At 45.7% G+C, this 17,988-nt stretch overlaps 1 protein-coding gene across 4 annotated transcripts in view; it reads left to right on the forward strand.

Moving 5' to 3' along the window:
- The window catches only part of SOAT1 (sterol O-acyltransferase 1), a 67,867-nt gene that overhangs the window by 24,094 nt on the left and 25,785 nt on the right, over positions 1 to 17,988 (forward strand). For 3 of the 4 annotated variants that reach the window (XM_070077205.2, XM_089299453.1, XM_070077206.2), the window contains one exon: positions 13,177 to 13,235. In XM_070077205.2, coding sequence (XP_069933306.1) covers positions 13,177 to 13,235 — 59 coding nt within the window. Of the gene's footprint in view, positions 1 to 13,176; positions 13,236 to 17,389; positions 17,525 to 17,988 lie in introns of those variants that run through there. The other variant, XM_051858250.3, reaches the window with a different exon arrangement.

A 17,988-nucleotide genomic window follows, 5' to 3' on the forward strand; every position in this document is an offset into this window, starting at 1 on the left:
GTGTGACTCGCATATTCCCATTGGATAGTACTAGTAAGTGCAGTATTACAGGCATTTGACTCAGAATCAAATCTCAGAATGCCCAGAAGTCTTTCTTGCTGTTTCTTTTACTGAGAATAGTCTTCTTAGCATTTGTTCATCATGATTGCCGTCGTTTGAGACTCAGCTCAAATACTGACTTCACTCTGCAAAAGGTCCCTCCACTCTTTCCCTGTGCTACCACAGATCTGTGGTATTACAGTGTTGTAATTTTCTGTTTGCCTGTTTCTCCTGAGACTCTACCATGGGTGAGGAATGCCTGGCCCATGGGCTGAATAAAACTCATGAAATCAGCCGGTGCCGCGGCTCACTATGCTAATCCTCCGCCTGCGGTGCTGGCACCCCAGATTCTAGTCCTGGTCAGGGTGCCGGATTCTGTCCCGGTTGCCCCTCTTCCAGGCCAGCTCTCTGCTGTGGCCCGGGAGTACAGTGGAGGATGGCCCAAGTACTTGGGCCCTGCACCCCATGGGAGACCAGGAGAAGCACCTGGCTCCTGGTTTCGGATCAGCGCAGTGCGCTGGCTGCAGCGCGCCGGCCGCGGCGGCCATTGGAGGGTGAACCAACGGCAAAGGAAGACCTTTCTCTCTGTCTGTCTCTCACTGTCCACTCTGCCTGTCAAAAACAAAAGCAAAAACAAAAAAACACTCTCGCTCGCTCGCTCTCTCTTGCGGTCCCTCTGCTATCTCTTGGCTTCTCTCTTGCTCCCCTCTCTCCTCTCCCTCTCTCTCTCAGCTCCTCTCTAAAAATAAAAAAAAAAATTAAAAAATTAAAAAAAAAATAAAAACTCATGAAATCAGTTGGTCTGACCCTAACAAGACAACTGTAGGCATGACTCAAAATTCAGTAAATCTATGGCAGGCTGATTTTTTAAGTTGATAATTTTGTAGGGCCTGCAAATGATGTTATAAATATCCACATAGCCCTGGCAGAAAAACGGGCTCTCCACCCTACAAAGGAAGGGCTTGGGATGCAAACCTAGTGCCCTGCATATATTGGGTCTTCAGAGGATTTCAGTGAATGAATGAATATATAAATTGCATAATTACGTGAGTTACCAATTGAATGAGCTTGGTGGTTTGTCTTACATTCTGGGTAGCTTTGGTGGTATATTTGGCCTGGTGACGGACATACAGAATTGTTACGGGGAGCAGATTTTGTAAAAACAGTGAAGCAGCAGCCTAAGTAAAAAGACGTAACGCCTGGGGCTGATAAGTGTAGGCCTGCTTGCTCAGCATGTTTCAGTTTTTCCCAAAGCTGACTTAATAACAGCACAGAACAGTGAATGATCACTGTTGTTTGTCCTAGGGATTATGTGTGTATGACATGTCTTTTTTTTTAAGGCAGTGAAATATGCAATAATTTGGGTAAGAGCTTCATTAAAACTTATAAAGTGAGATTTTTTTTGACATTTCAAGGAATAAATTTTAAACACTTCCATTAAATGTAGCAGGCTTTACAAGTGTTAGGATGTAAATGTTGCAGGCTTGATTTCTTGGAAATCAGAGTTAGGAATAAATGAAATCTTGTGAGGCTTTCTATAAGGATTTGTTGTTAGATTGTTTTAAGTTTCACTTAGAAAATGTTGTGGGCATTTGGCATAGCAGCTGTGTCCTGTATCAGAGTGCCTGGTTTCCGTACCTGGCTCCGGCTCCGGCTCCGGCTCCAGCTCCAGTTTCCTGCCAGTGGAGCTGTGGTGATGGCTCACGTAATTGGGTTCCTGCCACCCCATGTGGGGACTTGGGTTGAGTTCCCAGCTCCCACTTTCAGACCAGCTGTTGTAGGTATTTGGCAAGTAAACTAACTGGTAAGAGGGGCTTTCTCCTAGGTCTCAAGTACATAAAATGAAATTTTCAAGGAAAAAAGGAGTTGACTTTTAGTGTTACCACTAGTGAGTGGTATAGTAGAACCAGGCAGTGTTTCAGAAGTTGAATGACCCTCAGGCCTGCCTCACCAGTATTCCAGGGTCAGTGCTTTAGAAATCTAGAAGCCTTGAATTGATTTAAGGGGTTGATATGTAGATTTTTGTATTTTATCTGTAGTGTTTTTTTTTTTAATAATTGGGTGTTTGCTTTTAGGTATGATTATTTTGGCTTTTACGGTATTTAACTTTTAAGTTTTTGGACAGCAAGAAAGTGACATTTTTTTCTCCCTTGAATACTGTATGAAGAATAATTTTTAAGGTGAAGGAAAATGAACTTCGAGTATGAGCTGAGACTCTTTCCAGCCCTCCTCTCACAGCCTTCCTGTAGTGGGATGTTTGGCATGTAACATGTGGAAGTGAGCCGGCGCCACGGCTCACTAGGCTAATCCTCCGCCTTGCGGCGCCGGCACACGGGGTTCTAGTCCCGGTCAGGGCGCCGGATTCTGTCCCGGTCGCCCCTCTTCCAGGCCAGCTCTCTGCTGTGGCCCGGGAGTGCAGTGGAGGATGGCCCAGGTGCTTGGGCCCTGCACCCCATGGGAGACCAGGATAAGTACCTGGCTCCTGCCATCGGATCAGCACAGTGCGCCGGCCGCAGTGCGCCGGCCGTGGCGGCCATTGGAGGGTGAAGCAACGGCAAAAGGAAGACCTTTCTCTCTGTCTCTTTCTCTCACTGTTCACTCTGCCTGTCAAAACAAAACAAAACAAAACAAAACAAAAAAAAAAACAACATGTGGAAGTGGTGCACGAGTAGTGAAGACTGGGCTTCCACAAGGTCCCCTTCCCTGTGCGCCCCATGGTGTTGAATTTGTTGAATAGAGGACGCTTCTATTCACATTGATTTATAAAACGTGTAACTTATTTATGGAAACATTTAGTCATGGGACTAAACAAAACAATATTCTTAAATTAAAGAAAAATAGACTCACTTTCTTACCTAATCAGTTAACCAATTTGTGAATATTTTCAAAAGCCGTTTTTTGTTAACCATTCTCATTGCTATAGTTTTGTTTTTGGACAGCATCGTTTCTTGTTTGGATTTACTGCATTTATGTGATCTTTTCTACCCTCCAGTATCAAATCAGTTGTTTTTCTCCTTAACATTTTTTGCTTTCTCAAAGTCCTTATTGAGATATGCAGGCTTTTCATGATAGGCCTTCCAGCCTCCTTCCCAACCTAGCCCAGTGCTGGCTGTTGTGGGCCATCTGGGACTGAACCAGTGGATGGAAGCTCTCTCTCTTTCTGCCTCTGTCTCTCTGTGTGTATCTCTCCCCCTTCTCTCTCTCTCTCACTGTTTCAAAATAAGTTAATTTCAAAAAAAAAAGTGGCAAACAGCATTCAGAATGGAAGGGCAGATAAAATTAGTCCAGCTGCTGAGACTTAAATTATAATAATACTGTGATATAATATGAAAATAAGAAATTATGAATCTATGACAGCAATAAGTTATAGTATACAGTGTATATGTTATACAGGGTAACAGCTTCTTATAAAAACATTTAATACTTTAAAATTTCTTTCTTTACAAATATGAAAAATATTTTCAAATCAGATTAATACCTATTAGTATAGTTGAACATCAAGAAACTACATTACTGTGATTTATTATAAAGAAAGAAAGCCTGCAGAACAGGGAAATTAGAATGTAATGAATTTTAGAGAATTTTCATCATCTGCCCTCCCTGAAATCTCTGTGCCCACGAGCAGTTACTTCCTTTTTGTCACCATCCCCCGGTACGCCCCCATTCTCCACGCAACCACCAGCTTTCCGGCTGTCAAGTTTCTACTCTGGACAGCCCGTGTGAATGGACTCATACAACATGTATGTCATCTTTCACGAGTGGCATTTTCCACTTAGCAAAAGTACTTCCAGTTTCATCCATGTTATAGCATGTATCAGTGTTTTTTGCCTTTTATTGTTGATAATACTCCATTATATGAGTGGATTATATTTTATTAATCTGCTTATCTGTTGATGGATATTTTAATTGTTTCTACTTTGTGTTATGAGGCAGAATGCTGCTGTAATCCTTCATGTACAGGTTTTTGGGTTGGGCATGTTTTCTCTCTCGTGTGCAGCTCTAGAAGGGAATTGCTGGTCATGTGGTAACTCTGTGCTTAATCTTTTGAGGAACTTCCAGACTGTTTTCCAAAGCACTGTACCATTTTACAGTGCTCCCATCAGTGTGAGATGGTTGTAATTTCGTCACATTCTACCCACCATGTACTGTCCTTCCTGGTGGGCATGAAGTAATATCTTACTGTGGGTTTGGTTTGCATGTTTTTGATGGCCAGTGATGGCAAGCATCTTTTCACGTGGCAATTAGCAAATTTGTACGGATTCAGTATCCCTTATCTGAAGTGCATAGCACTAGAAGTGTTTCAGATTTTGGAAATTTAAAATAATTTTGGATTTGGGGACATTTACATATACATTACATGTACATTACATATCTTGCATTGGGGACCCAAGTCCAAGCATGAAATTCACTTACATTTCACGTGTGTCTTACATACATAGCCTGAATGTAATTTTTTTTTTTTTTTAATTTGACAGGCAGAGTTAGACAGTGAGAGAGAGAGAGATAGAGAAAGGTCTTCCTTCCATTGGTTCACCCCCAAAATGGCCGCTACGGCCAGTGCACTGTGCCGATCCAAAGCCAGGAACCAGTTGCTTCCTCCTGGTCTCCCTTGCAGGTGCAGGGCCCTATCACTTGGGCCATCCTCCACTGCCTTCCCGGGCCACAGCAGAGAGCTGGACTGGAAGAAGAGCAACTGGGACAGAACCGGTGCCTCAACCGGGACTAGAACCCAGGGTACTGGTGCTGCAGGCAAAGGATTAGCCTAGTGAGCCATGGCGCTTGCCAACCTGAATGTAATTTTTTTTTTTTTTTTTTTTTTTTTTTTTTTTTTTGACAGGCAGAGTGGACAGTGAGAGAGACAGAGAGAGAAAGGTCTTCCTTTTGCCGTTGGTTCACCCTCCAATGGCCGCCGCTGCAGCCGGCGCACCGCGCTGATCCGATGGCAGGAGCCAGGAGCCAGGTGCTTTTCCTGGTCTCCCATGGGGTGCAGGGCCCAAGCACCTGGGCCATCCTCCACTGCACTCCCTGGCCATAGCAGAGAGCTGGCCTGGAAGAGGGGCGACCGGGACAGAATCCGGCGCCCCGACCGGGACTAGAACCCGGTGTGCCGGCGCCGCAAGGTGGAGGATTAGCCTATTGAGCCACGGCGCCGGCCGTACCTGAATGTAATTTTACACAGGGTATTTAATAATTCTGCATTTTGGCTGTGACCTATCATGAGGTCAGGTGTGAAATTTCTCACGTGTGGTAGGTATGTCAGGACCTGGAAAATTTCAGATTTCAGTGTTTGAACTTTTGGATTTTTGGATTGGGGATACTTAGCCTGCAGATATTTTTAAGAGAAAGCATCAATTTGGATACTTTGCCATTGTTAAGTTATAAGAGTTCTTTATATACATTCTGGATACAAGTCTCTAACCAGATTTGCAAATGTTTTTTCCTATTCTGCGGATTGACTTTTAACTTTCTTGATGGTGTGCTTTGCAAGACCAAAGTGACTTTTAAATTTTGATGGAATCCAGTTTTTTATTTTTTTTCTTTATTATGTTTGGGCATTTTACCTCAGAGGCTGTTGGCTGGTTTAGGCCTCAAAGATGTATGCTTCTGTTTTCTTCCAAGAGTTTTATAGATTGAATGTTAACTACTATTCTAAAATAGGAAGAACTCTGAATTCTGAAACACTTTTGATCCCAAGCATTTTGGAAAAGGATATGCAACGTGTGGTTTGACGTAAAACACACAGGTTTTTAGGAACCGGGTCTTTTCTGAGGTAGTTTCTGTGTATGGTGGGCCCACATCATTCTTCTGAATGTGGCTCTCTTACTGGCCCAGCACTGTTTGTTGAAGGACTGTTCCTTCCATAATCCTCTTGGGTGCAGTATTAAAAATCAGTTGTTTATTAGTGGCATTTTTATTTCTGGACTCTAAATTCTATTCCATTGAGCCATGCATCTATCTTTATTTTTTTTAAAGATTTATTTATTTGAAAGTTAGAGTTACACAGAGGAGAGACAGAGAAGTCTTTGATCCACTGATTCACTCCCCTGATGGCCGCAACAGCTGGAGCTGCGCTGATTTGAAGCCAGGAGCCAGGAGCTTCTTCCGGGTCTCCTGCGTGGGTGCACGGGCCCAGGGAATTGGGCCATCTTCTGCTTTCTCAGGCCACAGCAGAGAGCTGGATCAGAAGTGGAGCAGCTGGGACTCAAACCAGTGCCCATATGGGATGCTGGCACTGCAGGCAGCAGCTTTTGCCCACTGCACCACAATGCCAGGGCCCATATGTTTGTCTTTAAAATGAGATGTATGATTCTTCTTTTTTTTTATTTTTCTAGATATTTCTGGCTATTTTATGTCCCTTAAATTTACATATAATTTTTAGGATAAGCATGTCATCAATTTCTGCAAAGAAGTCAGCTTAGATTTTGATGAGAATAGCTTTGAAATTGGAAAACTACTGCCACCTTAACAATACTAAATCTTCCAGGCCATGAATGTGGGATGTTTTTCCATTTATTTATATCTTATTCTGTTTTCTTTGTAACAGCTTCTGTTTGCTTCAGATATTATAAAACTGATGAACTTAAAATTTTTTGGCATTCTTTTCAACCTTTCATTGTTGAGTTACAGCATTTTTCCTTATTCTTGACATTGACATGTATATAGCTTGTTCTCTATCTTTTGAGCTATTATATTTTCATGATCATAAGATGTACAATGTAATGACTTCCCCAGATACAGTCTGCAGAAATTGCAAGTCAGAATGTCTTTTCTGAGTCTGTTGCCATCCGTCTCCAGGGCAGCCCTGGGTGGCTCCCATCTCCAGTTGACTGGTAGGAGCTCATTTAATGTCTTCAATATTTTCCATCACTGCTTCTCTAAAGTATATTTTGGGTACTTAATTTTGATCTATATTCTCATTTACTTCTACTCTCTTCAGATGTGTTAATCTGTTTAGTTTGAAATTTCAGTTTTTATGCAACATTTAGAGGACTCTTGGTTTTTTCTCAGACAGACCTGCTTTGTCATTTAGTTTCTTATTATTTATGTTTTCAAGTTTTCTTTTCTTTTACATATTAAATATTCTTAAAAAAATTTTTTTAATTTGAAAGGCAGAATAACAGAGGGAATGAGAGAGGGAGAAAGATCTTCCATCTGCTAGTTCACTCCCCAACTGGCCACATTGGCTGGGACAGGGCCAGGCCAAAGCCAGCAGACTGGAACTCCATCTGAGTCTCCTGCATAGGTGGCAGGGGCCCAAGCATTTGCTGCGTACCTAGATGCATTAGCAGGGAGCCGGAACGGAAGTGGAGCAGCCAGGACTTGAACTGCTGCTCATGCAGGGTGCTGCTAGCACAGGTGGCAGCTTAACCCACTGTGCTACAGTGCCAGCCCCAACAAGTTAAACATTCTTGCTTTAATAATTGATAATTCAGTTGCCTTTAGTTTTTCAGATGTGAGACCGTTAGCTTTCTTTTCCCCTGTAAATTGTTGATTTATTCCATGTGACTGCTAATTCTGTTAATGCTATTATTTGCAGGTGGTGAGTGTTGGTATAAAATGGTAAGGAATAGTATTCTCCAAACTGGTTGTAGCCAATATTTAAAAAATTAAAAATAGAAAATATCACAAGCAATATAAGATCAGTGTCTTGTAGTACCCAGTATATGTGTGTACTCATATATGCACAATGGATTATATATATTGGATTGTGATGTAATCTTTATTTCTTTCTCTGGGTTCCAGTTAGAAAAATTTTACAATCATTGTTGTAGACCCAACTCATTGTTCAGGAGCTCACCTATGTCTCTGCACTCCCGGGGATGAGAACAACTTGTAGATTGCTGTCCTTTGACATGATCTTTACTGTTCCACGTGTTGAGGAAGCCACGTGTGATTAAAGGCAAGCAAACATACCAAACAATAGTTGTCATTGTACCACAGGACACTGTGTCCTGGTTACCTTTCTTCACTGTATTCCTTTGAGTTTCCTAATTCCTCCCAGGAAAGACTTGCTGCCTGCCATCTTTCAGCTATTACTTGAATCACTTTTGCTTTGCTAGTTCTTGTTCTAGATCTTTATATGCTTGAGAAAAGAGGTCTTCTTCTGTCGCTCCCCCTCTTCGTGGAGGAACGACACAGGACTCTGCGCTGTTCTTTCGTCTGCTCGGCCCTCCCCGGGTTTGCTGCTGGTTCTTCCCGGGTTGGCTACTATCCCTTCCACCTCCGTGGAAGGGCAGTTCCCCCTGGCCGCATTCCCCACTTCCGCAGGGGAGCGGCACACCGCCGGCTGGCTTTCTTCGGGGGCTGCACGGGTTCCCTTAGATGTTCCCCATAGATGTTCCCGATGCATGCCGTTTCTCTCCTCCTTTATAGTCCTTCTCTGCCAATCCCAACTCGGCTGCCCACACGCCGAGTACGCTGCTCTCCAATCAGGAGCAAGTCCTACAGTTAATTGGTTGAACTGGAGGCAGCTGTGCGGAAGCTGTTTACTTCTCTCCCAGCGCCATATTGTGGGAGAGCAGATGCATAGAATAAGTCCTAATTCGAGTAACTTAGTCTAGTCCGGATTGCTCCCCACAGATCCCCCTTTCTTTTTATTTTTTAGCGTTGATACGCGCCTGTCTTCGGTGTCCCGCGGCACACACTAGAGTTGCCACAGGCTCTTACAAGTCCTATCCATCAGGCAAACCGAATCCGGGTCCTCTCTTCGCCATGTTGTGAGGAGGTTTTTAGGCGCTGATGCGTGCCTGTGTTCGGTGCCCTGCAGCGCATACTCTGCTCTGCTAGAACTGCCTGCAGGTGTTTACAAAACCTATCAGGCAAACCGAATCCAAGCCTTCTCATTGCCGTATTGTGGGGGAGACTTATTAGTGTTGGTTTGTGCCTATCTTCGGTGACCTGCAGCTCATACTCTGGTCGAGCTTTGCTGGCGCTTACCGCCTTAAATCAGGCAGACCGAATCCAAGCCTCCTAATTGGCATGTTGAGGGGAGGCCTTATTTTTCTCTATTTCTCTATCTCCGGGCATTTCTATTTCTCCCATTTTACTTCTGTCTGCCAACATTCCTATTTCTTTTACTTCTAAACTTCTGTTTCTCTTATCCCCGCAGCTTCCCGGCACCTCGCCCCGCCGGCGGGTTCCCGGCTCTGCGCCGCTTCAGCCCGCGCGCCTCTCTCATCTGCGCAGCTTCCCGGCTTTGCGCGGCTCGGCTTTGCGCGCTCCGCGGTCTCCACGCTTAACCCTTTCGCGTCTGAACCACGGCCTACGCCAGCGTTCCCTATCTATTCACGCCCCGTGCTCTCTCTGCACGCGGCGGCTTCCGCGAGTAACACAGCGTAGCTTGCGTCTCCGCCACTAGGATTCAATCTAAGTTCCCCGGGCTAGCCTGGCGAATTCAACCCAGCGTACGTCTCCGCCCCACGATTTGGCTTCCCGTCCTTTGCTCCCCGGGCTAATCAGACGGATCCCAACCTGGCTTGCGTCTCAGCTTCTGGTTTCAACTTTTTGCCCCCTATTCCCGGGCTAACTTGAGAACCCCAAAGTGGCTTTCGTTTCCGCCTTGGCCTGCCCCCCGCGGCTTCAATTTCCCTAACATTTTTCTCTACCCGGTATGTTTCCCCAAGCTTTCCTCCAACGATATTCCTCCCTCATTTCTCCTGGCCTCTCCCCACAGTCCGCGTCCGAGTCTGTTTGTTCTAGCTTTCACTTTCGCTTTCGACCTTAGAGATTCCTCCCAGCTTCCCCCCGTAGTCCGTATCCGAGTCTATGCCTAGGCTTTCAATAGCTTCTTCCGGCACCCTTTTCGTCCGGCTTTTCCCTAGGCTGTTTGCTAGTCTCTCTCTCCGGTAATTTCCCTAGGCTGTTTGCTAGTTTCTCTCTCCGATATTTTCCCAATTCTTCCCGTTTCTTCCCGTTTCTTCCCTCCTAAGTTTGCTATCCGTTCTAGGTTTCCTAATCCGTCCTAAGTTTCCTATCCGAGTCAGGTTTCCTATCCGAGTCACGTTTCTTCCCTCCTAAGTTTTCTATCCGTCCTAGGTTTCCTATCCGAGTCACGGCACCATTATGTCGCTCCCCCTCTTCGTGGAGGAGCAACACAGGACTCTGCGCTGTTCTTTCGTCTGCTCGGCCCTCCCCGGGTTTGCTGCTGGTTCTTCCCGGGTTGGCTACTATCCCTTCCACCTCCGTGGAAGGGCAGTTCCCCCTGGCCGCATTCCCCACTTCCGCAGGGGAGCGGCACACCGCCGGCTGGCTTTCTTCGGGGGCTGCACGGGTTCCCTTAGATGTTCCCCATAGATGTTCCCGATGCATGCCGTTTCTCTCCTCCTTTATAGTCCTTCTCTGCCAATCCCAACTCGGCTGCCCACACGCCGAGTACGCTGCTCTCCAATCAGGAGCAAGTCCTACAGTTAATTGGTTGAACTGGAGGCAGCTGTGCGGAAGCTGTTTACTTCTCTCCCAGCGCCATATTGTGGGAGAGCAGATGCATAGAATAAGTCCTAATTCGAGTAACTTAGTCTAGTCCGGATTGCTCCCCACATTCTTCGGATCCTGCTCCGGTGAAGGACCTCCCACAGGGAGACAGGAGCCACAGAGGGCCATCGAAGAACCCCAGGGGCTCCCTTGCACTTCTCTTACATCCACCTAAGATGGTTAGAAAACAGCTTCTACTCTGTACACTGTTGAGGGGCTGGTCATGAAACAGAAGGAAGCCTTTGATGGTCACAATGGGAATCTCCTCAATACCTCCCTAGTCTGTTGATCCCAGAGAGTATCTTGGGCTTTCCATTCAGCGGGAAATGGCTGACCTCTTTTTCTACGCTAAGTGCTTTGAGCACATCATACTACAAAAGTCCATTTTGGGGGGCCGGTGCTGTGGCATAGCAGGTAAAGCCGCTGCCTGCAATGCCGGCATCCCATATGGGCGCTGGTTTGAGTCCTGGCTGTTCCGGTTTGAGTCCAGCTCCCTGCAAATGGCCTGGGAAAAGCAATGGAAGATGGGCCAGGTGCCTTGACCTCTGCCACCCACGTGGGAGTCTGGAATGAAGCTCCTGGCTCCTGACCCTGGTCATCTGGAGAGTTAACCAGTGAATGGAAGACCTCTCTAACTCTTTCAAATAAATAAATGTTTATTTACTTATTTTTATCAGTATCTAAGACTGCCTTGAAGAAGTCATCTTGAAATATAACATGGAAATTTGGAAAATTCTTAGCCAGTGTTGTCTTCCCATCATTTTTCTTTCACATTGCTGGTAAAATGACAAGTGTTTTTAGAGATAACATTGAATGTCACTTCTTCCTAATATTTCCTGGTGTCAGTTCAGATCCTCCCATGCAGAATGGTAGGGGCAATGGCCAAGAGGTTGCCTGTCACCAATCCCGTCACCTGCTGCTTGCTCACCAGGGAGGCAGCCCACAGCCCTTTTCCCAGAGCCCCTCCCTTGTCTAGAGGGGAAGAGGTGGGATACCGCTGGGGGGCTTCCTCCTCCAGGGCCTGGTGCCAGCTGGGCCTCCCTTGTCTAGAGGGGAAGAGGTGGGATACCGCTCGGGGGCTTCCTCCTCCAGGGCCTGGTGCCAGCTGGGCCTCCCTTGTCTAGAGGGGAAGAGGTGGGATACCGCTGGGGGGCTTCCTCCTCCAGGGCCTGGTGCCAGCTGGGCCTCCCTTGTTAGAGGTAAAGAGGTGGGATACTGCTGGGGGGCTTCCTCCTCCAGGGCCTGGTGCCAGCTGGGCCTCCCTTGTCTAGAGGGGAAGAGGTGGGATACCGCTGGGGGGCTTCCTCCTCCAGGGCCTGGTGCCAGCTGGGCCTCCCTTGTCAGGAGGGGAAGAGGTGGGATACCGCTGGGGGGCTTCCTCCTCCAGGGCCTGGTGCCAGCTGGGCCTCCCTCACCTTTTGTTGCTGCTGCTTCTCACTTATGCCTCCTAGTTTCCTCAATTTTTGACCATCAGTTTCTTTCTTGGATTTTTATCTGTTAGAATTCTTTAAGGCTTTAGGTGACTTTGTAATCTTACAGGGAAGAATCACGGTTGCACCTGCCTCTACCCTCAGGACACAACTTGGTCTGCTTTAAAGTTAATTTACCTCTTGAGGCTTTTCAGATCACACAGATAATGTGAATTTATGTTGCAGAATCTAGTGAGAGAGTTCTGAGTTCTTAGACATTTTTGCTCCCTCTGTGAACAGTGCCATTTAGAGACATACAGTTTCCTTTCTGTTCTCTTGTGTTGTGATTTCTGTCTGTGCACACTGAGGTTCTAGCTTTATAGATCCTGTTTTACTCGCACTTGGGTGAGATGGTAGACTTTACTGTCCGGTGAAGTACTGCACTGCTCTATGAAAACATTATCCCCTGTGTTGCTGCCCGGGAGCTCAAGGTTTCTAGGGTTTGGCAAGAATTCTTACATTTCTCACTTAGCTGCTAGGGTTCTAGTTTCATTATTTTTTTTTTCCCTCTGTGAATTTGTACAAGTTAGAAGTTTACTTACTTACTTGAAAAGCAGAGAGACATGGGCAAATTGACAGAGCTTCCATTCTCTGGTTCACTCCCCAGACATCTGCAGTGGCTGCAACTGGGTTGGGGGCCGGGCTGGAGTTGGGAGTGCTGTCCGCCTCCCATGTGGGTGGCAGGAACCCAGTCACTGGAGCCATCACCACTGCCTCCTAGGGTCTGCATTAGCAGGAAGCTGGAGTCATGAATTGAACTCAGGTACTCAAGTGTGGGATGTGTCTTAACCACTAGGCTAAACACCCACCCCAATTTCTACCATCATGACAATTAAGTCTTAAAAGTTCTCTGTTTTTAGTGTTTAGGCTAGGATCTTGGTTCGGTTGCAGAATCTGTTTGGGGAGTCTGAGTTTCATACTGTCAGAATCAGATCTGCAGTGTCACATGATTCACAGAGTTGTAAGTGCTGTGTGTGCATTCGGAAGTTCCTTCTACTTGTTCTTATTTATAAATGTCCTGCTGTTTACATTGCCCATGCTTTGTTTTCAAGTGCCGTACCATGTTTTGTGGTTGTACCATAGCTTACATGGTCATCTTTGTATTTGCTTGCTTGTTTTTCACTTTCATAATTTAAATAGTGTTGCTAGTAACTGTATTCATAAACTTTAAAGTCATGTTTGTTTTTCTTTCAATTAGGTCAAATTGACATAAAACAAGTGTTGGCAAAGAAAAGGCAGCTGACAGCCGAGGCAGAGGTAAGTAGCTCCCTCTTGCAGAAGCAGAAATGTGGTGTTTTAGATGAGAGTTTTGTGCAGTGCCGGTGTCAGTGTTAAGTTGTTTAGAGAATGATTCTTTCCCATCTGCTGATGTTTTCCTGCTGTGAGGCGGGAAAATCAGATCCACACCTTGGCACCCAGCAGAACCAGCAGATTGTGTCTTTCTGCGCCTCCGTCACTGTCACGTGCTGGTCCTTCCCAGCGATCTGGGTTTCAGTGAGCTGTGCTCATGGCTGATGTAGCAGGATGCCTCATGTGATTTGTGAGTGTCTGTCAGGGCTTATGGTGAACAGTAAGCTTCCACTGAGTGATGAATGTGAATCTGGAAGTAGATTCCCGTCAGGGATGTCGGAATAACTCAGAGCAATGCAGAACCATTTCAAGAGGGACTTAACAGTTCCGTAAAACAGAATTCGGCAGTACGTTCAGGAAATCCTGGAGGATAAAGAACTCTCCTTTTTTTTTTTTTTTTTTTTTTTTTAAAGAGTCATTTATTTATTTGAACGTCAGAGTTACCCAGAGAAAAGGAGAGGCAGAGAAAGAGAGAGGGAGGGAGATAGAGAGGGCGAGGTCTTCATCCACTGGTTCACTCCCCAGATGGCCGTAACAGCCGGAGCTGCACCGATATGAAACCAGGAGCCAGGAGCTTCTTCTGGGTCTCCCACATGAGTGTAGGGGCCCAAGGACTTGGGCCGTCTTCTGCTTTCCCAGGCCATAGCAGAGAGCCGGATCAGAGCAGCCAGGACTTGAACCGGCACCCATATGGGATGGTGGCACTGCAGGCGGCGACTTTACCTGCTATGCCACAGCGCCGGCCCCAAAGAACTCTTTATAAAAAAAAAAAAGGATCTTGGGGCTTGTGTTGTGGCATAGCAGGTAAAGCCACAATGCCAGCATCCCATGTGGGCACTGGTTTGTACCCTAGATGCTGCATTTCCTATCCAGCTCCCTGCTAATGGCCTGGGAAAAGCAATGGGAGATGGCCAAGTGCTTGGACCCCTGCCACCCACATGGGAGACCCAGATGAAACTCATAGCTTCGGACTGGCTCAGCCCTGGCTGTTGTGGCCACTTGGGGAATGAACCAGCATATGGAAGGTCTCTCTCTCTCTCTCTCTCTCTGTCCTTGCCTTTCTCTCTGACTTTCAAATAAATAATAATCTTTTTTTTTTTTTTTTTAATCAAATACTGTGTGTGCCTGAGTGTGAGTTGACTTCAGCTCCAAGGCAGCCTCTGATTTTTTCCCAATGAGATTACTTCTGAAGTTTATTGGGCAGCTTGAATATATAAACACCCAATGATGCTTATGAAGTAGCTCTGTTGTGTTACATGTGTGTATACTTGCACAGTTGTGTTATATGGAGTAATTTAGATTTTAGATTTCTTTAATAATAATGGTTCATGAAATAATGTTTTTGTATCCACTTTGACATCAGTGTCCTTGTTATTATCAGAGCTGATTTTTCACTTATCTTCCAAGGCCTGGGCATATCATTCCTCTCTCTTCTTTTTTGCTGGAGATACAGCACTTTTTGAGTTCAAGGATGATTCGCCTACAAGCTTTACCACAAAAACCTGTTTCTTTAACATTAAGAGATTTTCCCACATCACCCTTGTAGGTATATTTGTGGTGTTTACAATGTAATCTCTTACTGTATTGCCTTACAAAGTGGGATTCAAAAGATGCATTTATATATTTTAAGTTGGGAGTCTGGACTCCTTGTTAACAGAGTGTTAAATTTTATATATATATTTTTTTCCTGAATCTGTGAGCTTGCTGCGTAAGCCTCCAAAACCAGAGATCAAGGTCATTTCTGGAGAATGCCTTCTCTGATTAGTGCCTTATTGCTGCATTAGAAGAGACTGTTTAAAGACTTGGAGATTAAGCCACTTGCACTTCTGATAACTTACACTTTTGGCTAAAATGTTTAGGCAAATTTAGTATTTTCAGGGGCCTGCTCGTGTAGATTTAGTGATTAAGTAGCAAATTTTTGTTCTTGTGGTTTACTGGAGTGTTTCTGACCCGCCCGCCCACCCATCCTTAAGACAGGCAGTGCACCCAGGGTTGGCTCCCCTTCCTTTCCTGATTGCTTTTCTATTTTTCTGGTTTTTTGTTTGTTTTTCCCTCTTCTCCCTTTCCCAGCAAGAACACAAGCCTTATTATGCTGTATTTGTGAGGGAAAATTTCAAATAGGTGAAAGGCCATTCTGTCTCCCATATCATTGCTTTGTATTTTTAAACCATAATGTTAAGGTCTGCACCTTCGTGGGCACTGACTCTGAGGGTCACTTGCCACTGTCCTGTGGGTAGGAGCCAAGGCACCTCTGGTTATGGGAAATTCAGTTATTAAAATCGACTCCAGAAGAAATAACCAGCAACAATGGAAGAGATTGGGAAAGTTTTCAAAGCTCAGAAACCAGGAGGCAATAGGATTTGAGCTAGGGCTTGAAGGCTGTGTGTAGTGCAGTATATTGGTTGGTAATGGTAGGAAGTTGAAGGAGATTTAAGGTAGAACTGCATGAGCAAAGCCATGAAAGAGGGGAAAATGCCTTCCAGTCCAGCTGCAGTTGTCCATCTCGGTTTACCTTGTGCCTGATAGGGGCGTGACACCCTACAGGTGCCGTTTCCAAGACACAGAGTACGTGTTCTTCCTCCACGCCTTAAGAGCAGGGAACAGGGCTCAGCTCTGCAGCTCTTGTGTCTCCTGTAGGGTCCCCAGAACAAGTGCAAGCCCTGCTGCCTGAACCAGGCCCCCGTCCTCCAGCTGCTTTGCTCTCCATTCATTTACTTCTCTGCATCCTCTAACTGACTGAACTACAGGCTTTAATGCTTTTATTTATCTTTACTGATTGATTGATGCATACAGCAGATACGTAGATTTCTTCTTTAAAACTTTTTTTGACTTAGGTCTTTGAAGCCCTCCTCCTCCTCCTCCTCCTCCTCACTCATTGCTGCTCCTGCCCCTTCCCCCAGCATGCACACATTCCTCCTCCTCTTTGGGTTTTGGATTCCGTGTGGTTCCTTCCACGTTTGCTTTTTCGCCCTGTGGAGACCTTTTCTGTTTCCGTTGATGCTTGAGGAAAACCGCTTCCTCCATAATTCACGGTGGCCTCGACTTCACCGACTTGTATTTGGGCCAGTTAGGAACAAGGCCAAACTGCATTTTTCCTCAGGCTATTCAGTTGATAAATGGCACTTAACTGATGATTTTTTTTTTACACAACCTTTAACAAGAACTCATAAATCGCATTGATTGTACTCCAAGAGATGAAAGGCCTTTGGTAATTCAGATGGGGAACTCTGAAAAGATTTCTGTTTCTTGTCTTGTTCTAGCCAGACTTTTATTTTGAAATCTTGTTAAAAGACTAACATTGCCCACCTACCCAAGATTTATGTGCGTTTTAATATTAACTGGATAAGGCCGGCACCGTGGCTCAATGGGCTAATCCTCCGCCCTGTGGCGCCGGCACACTGGGTTCTAGTCCCAGTCGGGGCACCGGATTCTGTCCCGGTTGCCCCTCTGCCGGGCCAGCTCTCTGCTGTGGCCAGGGAGTGCAGTGGAGGATGGCCCAAGTGCTTGGGCCCTGCACCCCATGGGAGACCAGGATAAGCACCTGGCTCCTGGCTTCGGATCAGCGCGGTGCGCCAGCCGCAGCGGCCATTGGAGGGTGAACCAACGGCAAAGGAAGACCTTTCTCTCTGTCTCTTTCTCTCACTGTCCACTCTGCCTGTCAAAAAAAAAAAAAAAATATATATATATATATATTAATTAGATAAAGAATCTCAACGTGGCACCCAGTAGACCTCTACAGATAAAAACATTGGCAAAATGAGCATTGAGTTTTTGTATTTGATCAGAACGAGGACACAGTCCTGAGTCCATCATGGAAGAGAATGGGCACCAAGTGACAGCAGCAGTGTCCCAATTCTGTGGCATCTCTGTGCCTTAATATCCTGTTCACAAACTTATTCTGGTGCTTGTGACCTTGAGGCAGTGTCTGAACTCCTTTGAATGGAGTGAGCATCGCTTCTGGTGTCCCTGCAAACTGGAGCACTGGCAGGCTTTCGGAGAGGGCGAGAGAAATCCTCACACAGAGCAACATCCGTGCCAGTAGTTCTCTGCTGCGTCAGTGGGGGAGTGACTCTGAGATGCAGATTTCCAGATTCTTCCGTCCTCAACTGAGGCACTGCATCCCGCGTTGCTGGAAGGATTCCCTGAACTGGAAGTGTGATTCCGTGTCCTTCCAGCTCCCTGCCTTACCAAATCAGGTTGTGATCTTCTCACTTTTCTAGTGGCTCCGGTCATTTCTTCTGAGTTCCAGCGGCAGAATTGAGGTGGGGGAAGAAGAGGGGCAAGGAACAACACCAGCTAGCTGCCTTCTAAGGACTTCTTTTCCTAGAGATTTTGACAAATCAGTTCTGCCTATATCTCTGATAACTAAGGTACAAAGAGAGACTGGGACATATGTTTATTGATTTTGGGTGGTGACGTACCCAGCTAAAAACCAGGAATTCTTGGACTAAGAAAGGAGGCATGATAGCATTGACTGCTAATAGTCTCTAGGGTGGGCATTTGGTGCAGAAGGTAAGAGAGTTAACAGATTGTACCACAGTTGTCCATTTTGTTTTGTTCCTTTTGAGCTTTTAGTCAAATCAACCTTCTTTTGGCTGTGCAAGTCTGAGTACACTTTTCTAATCATTCCCTTTCTACCTTTTTTCTCATTTTACTTAAA

The sequence above is a fragment of the Oryctolagus cuniculus genome, chromosome 7, assembly GCF_051225735.1.
Source record: "Oryctolagus cuniculus isolate XC-2025 breed Fujian yellow rabbit chromosome 7, ASM5122573v1, whole genome shotgun sequence".
Taxonomy (NCBI): Eukaryota; Metazoa; Chordata; class Mammalia; order Lagomorpha; family Leporidae; genus Oryctolagus; species Oryctolagus cuniculus.